Raw genomic sequence first — 9593 nt, 5'->3', positions numbered from 1 at the left:
AAGGAGTACAACTATTGGAATAGTATTGGGAAAGTACCTCTCTTGTCCTACAATTTTGTTGTGAGTTAAAGAGGGAACCCTTGATTAATGTCGGATATATATGTCTGAACAATTTCTGAATGGATGCCACTAACTAGCTATATTGACAAATAAAATGCTCACCAGAGAAGCAAGGTGTACTTGGAGTAAAAACAAATGGAAATAACGAGCAGTAGGATTTCCATTTTATTACCCACATTGATATCACCATTTAGTTCTTACTTACCGTATTTGACATAATAAGCACACAGGGGGCTCTCAAAATTAGTTGTAAGATCATAAATTTTGTGGTGTATGCTGACTGCCACAAAATAAAAGTCTGTGCGTATTTTACACAACAAATATATTTTTCAAGAATTTAATTGACCATAATTAAGGGTGCATATAACACATGACTGCATATTATACACGAATAAATAAGTCTTGTGTACATTGATCATTCAGAAGGGGTGCTAATTGGGATTGTTTACTAGCCAGTATATTACCAAATACCCCATGGGCGCTTTTTAGAGCTGGGCGCTCTTTAAGTCGAATACGGTATTTAGTTTCATATAAGTTGCAAACTAAATCCTTATACGCAGAAATAACACAAAACAGAATTACATTAAATATGTTTTATTCAATTCTTTCATATCCGAGAGTAGCACAGATAATACATTTATAATGGCTTACAGTCTTTCATATCATACAGTCATACAGAATCACAGAACGTAGAGAGCAAGCACAACAGTTGCAGGAGGAGGGGCACAGTGGGGTCTCACAAACAACCAGTTTGGGGAACACCCATCATCACTGGGAGATAGGTCCACCTTTGGTTACATGGATCATGTACACGACAATTCTTGGAGAACAAATCGGTCAAGATTTTACACATTTATGCTATGAAAGCAAAGATGAGGTTGTCTATGAAGCAGGGAAAATCACATGTTATCAAAGAGACAAAAATGTGTATTGAGACTATTAGCTCCTGTATGTTCTTATAGCAAGGAGTAAATCCATTCTGATGAACACTTGAATCAATTCAGTTTGTGTGGAATATTCTATGAAACTGGGACAACACCTTTTTTAACAAGAAACCCCATAACAGGAAACAAACAATTTGCTTGGTGATGTTCTCAATAAATCAGTCTTCAGACACTCCCATATATCTTAAGACACAATGAATAAATAATCAAATTCAACGTGGAAACTATCAACAATTTGTATATTCTTTTATGCCTGCTTCCACAAAAGCAACACAGTTTTTCTCATGACATGAAGACTTGAACACCTACAGAACACTGAAGTTTGGAGTTACCTCCCTTGGACCACAACACTGCTACAACATGGACATTTTTTTCAACAGCATATTTAGCAATGAGTACAATTCTTTGAATATCACTTTATAATAAATAATATGTCGTAATCTTCAGTATCAATTGCACACAAAAATGAAATGCACTTCAAAACAAACTTTTTGTAGTCAATAGAACACACTACATTGAGATACTGTTGTGTGTTATTGTTCAATACCTACATGGAGAGGGGACAATAGAAATTATTCCTGTGAAATTAATATCTTGCAACAATGCTTGCCATACATTTGCATGAGTGAATAAGGATAATACCTTGGAGATGTGATATAGTTACAGTTTCAAAGACAAATGGATGTCTTTTAGTCATATAAGCAATAATGAGCTGCGATCTGACTTCATGACAATATTATGCACACATGGAACATTATCACAATGGGTAGAAATACAATCCCATTACAGGTTTCTGTTTGCCAAGTGAGAAATGCAAACAGTCATTGCAAAAGTTCTATTTCTTTCTTAGCCTGATAAATTCCAATTTCAAAATGTCCTCATTATAATCATGTTATTATCTATCTGAATAAAATGGAATATTTATGCCTCTGATAATGCATTTAAAATTAGGGTAATAAATCCAATTGATGCAAGAATATTTTTTGTACACTTGGAGAAATGCTGGAAAGCTTGACTAAGAGTTCCTTTTCATGATTCAGTATGTTTGTATACTACTGTTGACTGAATGCAGACTGGTAAATGCACATATGTTATAACAGGGATCTAGACAAGTTACACCCAAGGACATAATGTACATTGTTCCAATGTATTATTAGAGACAATACATCTATTATTCAGGATTCACAGAATATTATGTCATTCACACAGTGGCAACTGAAGTGGGGATTCTTGGGAAAATCCCATCTGTCTAGACATTAAACATCTCACCCCTCTGTACAAGATCAAATCATTGATACATTTTACATGAGAAATATATGTGTCCTTAGATAAGTGAAACCTGACAGAAATGGACCAGGCGAGAATTTCTATAAACCTTTCGTTATAGTGGTGAAAAAGTATTTCAGATTTGGGAAATTGGGAAACGCCAATCAACTTGTGCCAAAAAATATCTTCTTGAACATTCTCTGTTCAATAACTCCAACGTGACTTGTCAACTTAACCTTTTTAGATCAACATGAAGACATATTATCAATATTCTGAGATAGAACTACAAGGAAATCCTGTGGTGAATGTTTGCCTAATTTACACCACTGTCCCATCTTTCTAACTCATTCTTCAAAAACATGACCCATGTTCCAATCTGAGATAGCCCCTATTGAAAATGGGACAACTTTCAAGACAGGATTGTTCTCAACTCTTTTATTATCACTGTGTTAATATCCAGATGCTTGTGTCTAACCATGTTGAGGAACTGTAAGTTAACCAGGCCCATGTGGACTGTGCCTCAAGTATTTACTGGTTCACTGCTGGCAATATTGTACAGTAAGATCACACGAGCCAGGGCCAGGAAGTGAGAATGAAAGCACGTCAACACAATATTATTGCACATATATCATAATCCATCATTTTTCTATAACAAAACTGTTCTAGGTTCAGTCCTGGGTCTAGTCCTAGGTTCAGTCCTGGGTTCAGTCCTGGGTCTAGTCCTAGCTTGGGGTACTAGCAACACTATTTACAGTAGCAAGCTATTAAAATCAGCATGGTCCAAAACTGGAAACTGCAAGCTATGTCCGATGTACATACCGGTAATTAAATGTGGTTACTATACAGAGCAAACTGCCTGATACAATGGAATATCAAATCAGAGTCAAATATCATTCAACTGTTCAATCTTTAAGTGTGTACTATTACACAATTATATTTTAACAATTCATAAACAACACATATATTTCAACTACAATGGTGAAAGAGCAACATTCTCCCCATTCAACTACCTTTCCTATCTGGATGTATATGGGACCACCAAGAAGCAGCCAATGCAGCCATATGGAGCACAAGGGTGATGGGTCAGCATTAACGATTGGCGCCACAAACGATTGGCGCCACATGGTCATGTGATGCAAGTGGCTGGGACATTTGACTTTTTGGAATGTTTGATTGACTGAGAATAAATACACTACAATACACAAATACCTTGAGTTATTTAGACATTTAATTTTTAATATTTGATTCAATGAAATGATCAATGAAACCCATAACCTTTATTTTTAAACATAAATCCCGCTTCCAACACTTCTTTAATAAAAACAACCACAAACAATTTGTATTTCACTATCCCCTAAACAGAAAGAAATACGGAACACAACTAAGATGTCAATCATCACTCAAACTGAAAAAAATGTGCCAATATTTATGAAGAAATTATAGCGGTGAACATTAATTACCATTGACTTATCAACTAAACCAAATCTTGAATAAGGAATACTGTTCAAGTATTCATATAAATGCTTCACAAAGATACCTTGTGGTTAACCTTGACAGAAAGACATTTGACAATCACTGTACAATTGAAACAATTCTCCCAAGACTACACTATACACTTGTACAAATTGTTCCATGACTGAACAGCTTCTACCATACAAGATGAAGCGCTAATATAGATGGTTCACCTGGGTCATTAGCATGTGACACATCTGTGGAAGATCTAGGGGTTCTCTTACCAGGACATACTGCAGTGACCTTCACAGGCATGGTAATTCAAGCATCGGGTAATGTACAGGGGAACGATGAAACTGATGCTGCCTGATGAAGCTCACAGAACCTCATCATACAAAATGCACATCTTAATGTTCAGGTAAGGTGAGAATCATCTGCTTCTCACAGGATGACACAGGGGACACTGCAGAGGCCTTGACAGGCATGGTAACTCAAGCATCAAGTAAGGTGACAACCATCTGCTTCTTTCAGGATGGGATTCTGCAGAGGCCTTGACAGGCATGGTAACTCAAGCATCAAGTAAAGTGACAACCATATGCTTCTTTCAGGATGGGATTCTGCAGAGGCCTTGACAGGCATGGTAACTCAAGCATCAAGTAAAGTGACAACCATATGCTTCTTTCAGGATGGGATTCTGCAGAGGCCTTGACAGGCATGGTAACTCAAGCATCAAGTAAGGTGACAACCATCTGCTTCTTTCAGGATGGGATTCTGCAGAGGCCTTGACAGGCATGGTAACTCAAGCATCAAGTAAAGTGACAACTACTGCTTTGATCCAACTTACAGAACAGGTACTCAACACAGGTACTTATGCTCAATTTGAACACTTGAAGCTTCTAATTACTTAGACTATACGTAATCTACCATTTTACTGAGAACTGTGTTACAATATTATGTTTCTTATTTAGATAATTTTGACACTTCACAATTGACTTCTTAGCTTGAAGCAACAGCTCACTACAACACACTAGCACGGAATACTGAACAATATCACATGTAATAGTTACCAGTGAAAGGTATGTTATGACCAGAAATGTTGCGAGATACACAAAGGAAGTCACAAGAGGTTTGGGCATCACTGGAACCTCAATAGAACAATCAGTGGACTTCGCTGACCATGCAGGGCAGAATCAACCACCATGGAAACACAGTATCTTCATCTGTCACCTTCGCAGTGTACAGTTGCATAATCAGATGGCCAGCTTCCGTTGACCAGTGGACACTCCACAAATAAGACATAGTCTAAAATACTTGACCCTGCAGAAGGGATGATTCTATCAACACAAGTTGCAAATCCGTGCAATAATTCTATACATGCTTTTCGACACATGCTTTATTTTCAACACTGAAGAGTAGTATTTGGTGTGATGATTTGTCCTGCTATGACACACTGTTGGTCATATCCATTAACACTGGCTATAGAAGAACTTGTAGCAATGTCATGTGGAATGTTCTGAGGCCTCCAATAGACTGCTCCTTGACACTGAACACAAACATGGAGATATACACAGTCCAACATGACACTTTTCCACATTGGGATATATTTTATAGGTTTGTCTGATATAAATGAACAAGTAGGAAATGACACCTTTAATAGCTTGACAGTCCATATTGTAAAGCTGTGCCCTGCAATATTCTGAAGTACAAAGCATCAATGTAGGCCTTCCTCACCATATCTCATGGCAGACATCAGTCTGATCAGACTACAGTATAAGTTACTCCTCCCAGATCTAGCTGTAGTCTTCCCTTGGCCATTACTCTCAAAGCACCATAAGTCACAAATTCACGAACATGTTCTCCTTAAACAGAACCTGTTTACCCTGAAAGATCCTTCAAAGATCCTTCAAAACATCTTCCAGCACAGCACTATTCCCACAACACTAAACAGTTGCATATTATGAAGATCCACCAGGTACTCATGCAGATCATTCATCTCCACACTGCGGATAATGTATAGGGGAAAGATGAAACTGATGCTGCCTGATGAAGCTCACAGAACCTCATCATACAAGATGTACATTTCCATTTTCACAAATTATTCAAAGCAAAGCTTGATATATGCATGTTGGCCCAGATGGTATGCATCAGTGCATCACTCACAGTCAAATCACAAAGGTCAGCAGTGGTCAAGACCTTGAGGCTGTCTATGTTCTTGGTGGGAGAGTGACCACTGGTGACCACACTGACTAGAATGGTGCTGCCTCCTCCTCCAAGGGGCAAGGCTACAGTCGTGGGAAGCAAGTCTTGGCATACAATACTGTTGTGTCTATAAGTAGTGAGGTGTGTCTTGACCTGTCAGCAGACGATAGATGGACGTTGGCATGGTCTTCATGTGGATCTGGAACAACACAAACAGGGTACTTCAATAAATCACACAGAAAACGTTACCAATTCAACAAAATATTTTTCAGTGACACATGCTCCTCACATAATCTCATGCATCTGCTGCTGTAACATACAGGTATTGATTGATCCGTAGAATCTGGTAGTTCTGACAATAACAATGGATAAATGTCTTGGAGATCAAATTTCATTCGATAATAAATACATCGCAAGGATGCAATGCTTTTTGCTTTTATGTTTCCATAAGCTGAAAAAAAATTAATCCACACCCAATAACAGACAACTGTTTCCTGATTGGCTAATAATAAAATGGATGTCACTGATTTCGTACTGATGTCTTCAGCTTTTTTGTGTTTTAATGATTAAATTAGCTGTCCGTGAAGTCATAGTTGACATATTTATTTATAATAATTGATTTCAATATGTTTTTGTGTTTATGGAGGCATAAACGTACAACCTGGAGAGCACACTACATGGATTTACACAGTACGCACACCCATATTTACATTCATGCCTCCATGAACACAAAATATATTGAAGTCAAATCTTAAATATCTTAATGTCAACTGTATTTTGTTACTGCTTAATTACATCCTGCTCAAGAATTCGTAAACCGCACATCGTAATGTTTAGCTGCAAGTTTATGCAGTGAAACTTTCTGCATGCCACAACATTTCTTTTAAGAATTGTCCAGAAATTAAGGGTCGTGTGGACATCATGTTAAGACATCATGTGTCGTCTGCTGTAAGGATCGCACTTGTGTGCAAACAAAATGGCATGGAAATCAAGAGAATTGTCATCTGATGTCAACTGCTTGCATCCTTATTCGATGCACATATAAAAAATCTGCAATCGTCCCATTTTCTCAGTCACTTGCATATTCCCTGAGCACCACAGGATTAAGATTGTTATTAGATTTGAATCATGTGCGTTGCACCTCATCAGCTTGATTTCCTGTGCCTCCATGACTCACTTGTGGGAAACAAAAAATCCATTGATTTGGTAGTTTACTCTTGCAGATAATGACTAAAAAAATGATTACTGACACTTTAATAAATCAATGTTTTCATCCTCACCTTACCTTGCCAGTCATTATTATTGATTTTCTGTGAATATTGTTTGTCTCCCACAGCGCACATACTGTTTTGTACAAGTCTTGTTGAGGAATCAATAGGTATGACTTGATAAAGCCAGTCTATAAAGCATCATAAAACATACTGCCATTATTCATTCACTTTTATCTCTGAAAAATGTACTCACAATAATATCCCCACATGCTAAACAACAAACGTAAGTCTGTCAACCTTTTAGATTCCAATTGTCTGGTGCTACTGTCCTACTTTCTGTGACAAGTCACACTTTTATGCATATCATTTTCTTTTGAGTTAGATAACATAAGTTTTTATATCTACCTTTTCATCCAGACGGGTACATTAATTTGACAAACATATTGACAAACCAGTGTGTGAAATAGTCTCAAAACATGGCTGGCCAGGTGGGCTATTTAGTCTTACAAGTTACTTGCCAGTTACAATTTCACTAGCTATTTTTCGTCCCCACATTGTTTGACATGGGTAGTCACAGTTTGTAAAGTTACACAGCTGGCGATTGGTTAAACTACAAACTGCAACCAATCAAAACAGCGTTACAGTGACAACAATCACTAAAGCAAGCGGATAACTCTAACCTTGCTACATTGATCAGTTACAGATACTAATATTTTTATTTTTTATTTTTGATGGTTATATAGATCTAGACATGGGAAAACGTTTTCTTTATTCTAACCAACTAAGAGGTGCTCATTAAAAATTCACCATTAAAATTTAAGTAGCCAGTCGTGCTTGAGACATTTCAGAACCTTCAGCTCACCCAAAATTTTGCTAGCCAGGGTCTAGTGGGCAGGCGGCCATTTTGCAACATATTAGTTAGATCTAGAAACTTGTACTACATAACAAAATGAGTAATATTACATCCGTATATTAATATTGATAGACCCAGAAACATTTCTGATATGAGACCGTGAGCCTGAGGAAATGTCTAGGTACAATTTCATAAGATATTGCATTTTTCACCCTAATATCCAATACAAGCTATATTTTCAGCACCTCGTCTGGAAATAGCTTTCATCAAACAGAGGATCAATGGTTCTTTATGCTGTTATTTCCTGCCCTGATCACACAAAATTGATTCAGTCTGCATCGAGAATGCAAATAATAATATATAATTGATTCTCTAAGACTTGCTGAAGATGGCAACACTGAAGATTGCTGGCTACTTTAGGTGACCAAAGTCATGAAATCATCAGGTAATCTCGCAAATTTCTTGCGACCATGTCAAGGCTGACCCAAACAACAACGACATAATAGAGAAGTGACCTTGCGACAAAATTTATGAAACCTGATTCTTAGGTGGAGCATTTGACTTTGGTTGTCCACGTTTCATGTGATATTGGTTCCGTGAAGAAACACAATCCTGTAATTCTACACAACCCAGGGGATGATGCCAGGATTAGGGGGTAGATCCAGGACAATTTGAGACATTATTCAAGTTGTCAGTACAGCCCCACCAGAAGGGAAGCATGGTAGACAGGTCTGGGCAAACACCAGTTACTACCTGGGCAGTTCTCAGTATGGACAGTAAATCTAATTTCAGAAGCAAATGAATCATAAACACACCATAAAGTCAGGAATCGTTTTTCCAAGAACAAAAGAGATATCTTCCTCGGTTCTCTGTACATTGATATTTACATGTATAATTATAATACTTCAATAAAACAATAAAAAAATTGTGTTTATGTTTTAGATGTATTGATATTTAATGTTCTCTTTTTTCTTAATACTGGTTTTGATCTAGATCTTTATAGCAGTAACAGGCAGTTCTTTCATTCCAAATTGTCTTCTCCTTCACATGTTTGTATTTCTTCATTTATCATTCACATATTTCTGTTCCCGCCATGCGGCTCAAACCAAAATGTGGGTTAGGATCCTTTCACACTGGTTTTAGCACTATCATGATGGGGGGCACTTAGAATAGGCTTCACACATTGTGGGCCATTCTAGGATTCAAACCAGTGTCTTCAGCTTATTAAAAGCATGACTACCCCAGTGCCCTAACAAAGGTAAGTGTGACAAGGTCAGCCTGTCTGTGTCTGCAGCTGTGTGAGGGAGAGTAGGTCATCTTTAATGGCAGTGTGTTTATAGTATATATATGGTCTGCAGTGCTGTGCAGTGCTGTGCTGTGCTGTGCTGTACCCAGGCCGCTGTGTTGTAGACATGCTTGAAACTACATTAAACTTGTTATATCATCAACATTTGTCTCTTAAAACATTTCACTCCATGGCGTCCTCACTTTGGTATGAATTAATGAAGGACATCCTAAGTGACAATTATTCATTACAAAACTCATGGAGCCTATTTATTCACACCTTCCTTCCTTCCTCCCGAGCGAGGGGGTAAATAGTAGAATGGA

General features: G+C 37.5%; 1 protein-coding gene across 16 annotated transcripts in view; it reads right to left on the bottom strand.

Annotated features, from left to right (window-relative positions):
* Nucleotides 1-638: 638 nt before the first annotated feature.
* LOC124135719 (amyloid-beta A4 precursor protein-binding family A member 2-like) overlaps nucleotides 639-9593 on the bottom strand; it is a 164544-nt gene continuing 155589 nt past the window's right edge. For all 16 annotated transcript variants that reach the window (XM_048396016.1, XM_046501206.2, XM_048396026.1 and 13 more), the window contains one exon: nucleotides 639-6120. In XM_048396016.1, the coding sequence (XP_048251973.1) occupies nucleotides 6049-6120 (72 nt within the window). In that variant the 3' untranslated portion in view covers nucleotides 639-6048. The remainder of the gene's footprint in view (nucleotides 6121-9593) is intronic.

The sequence above is a fragment of the Haliotis rufescens genome, unplaced genomic scaffold (assembly GCF_023055435.1).
Source record: "Haliotis rufescens isolate VD_foot unplaced genomic scaffold, xgHalRufe1.0.p SCAF_1, whole genome shotgun sequence".
NCBI classification, from domain to species: Eukaryota; Metazoa; Mollusca; class Gastropoda; order Lepetellida; family Haliotidae; genus Haliotis; species Haliotis rufescens.
The sequence above is the reverse complement of the archived record's forward strand: the minus strand, read 5'-3'. Positions and strand labels throughout refer to the sequence as shown.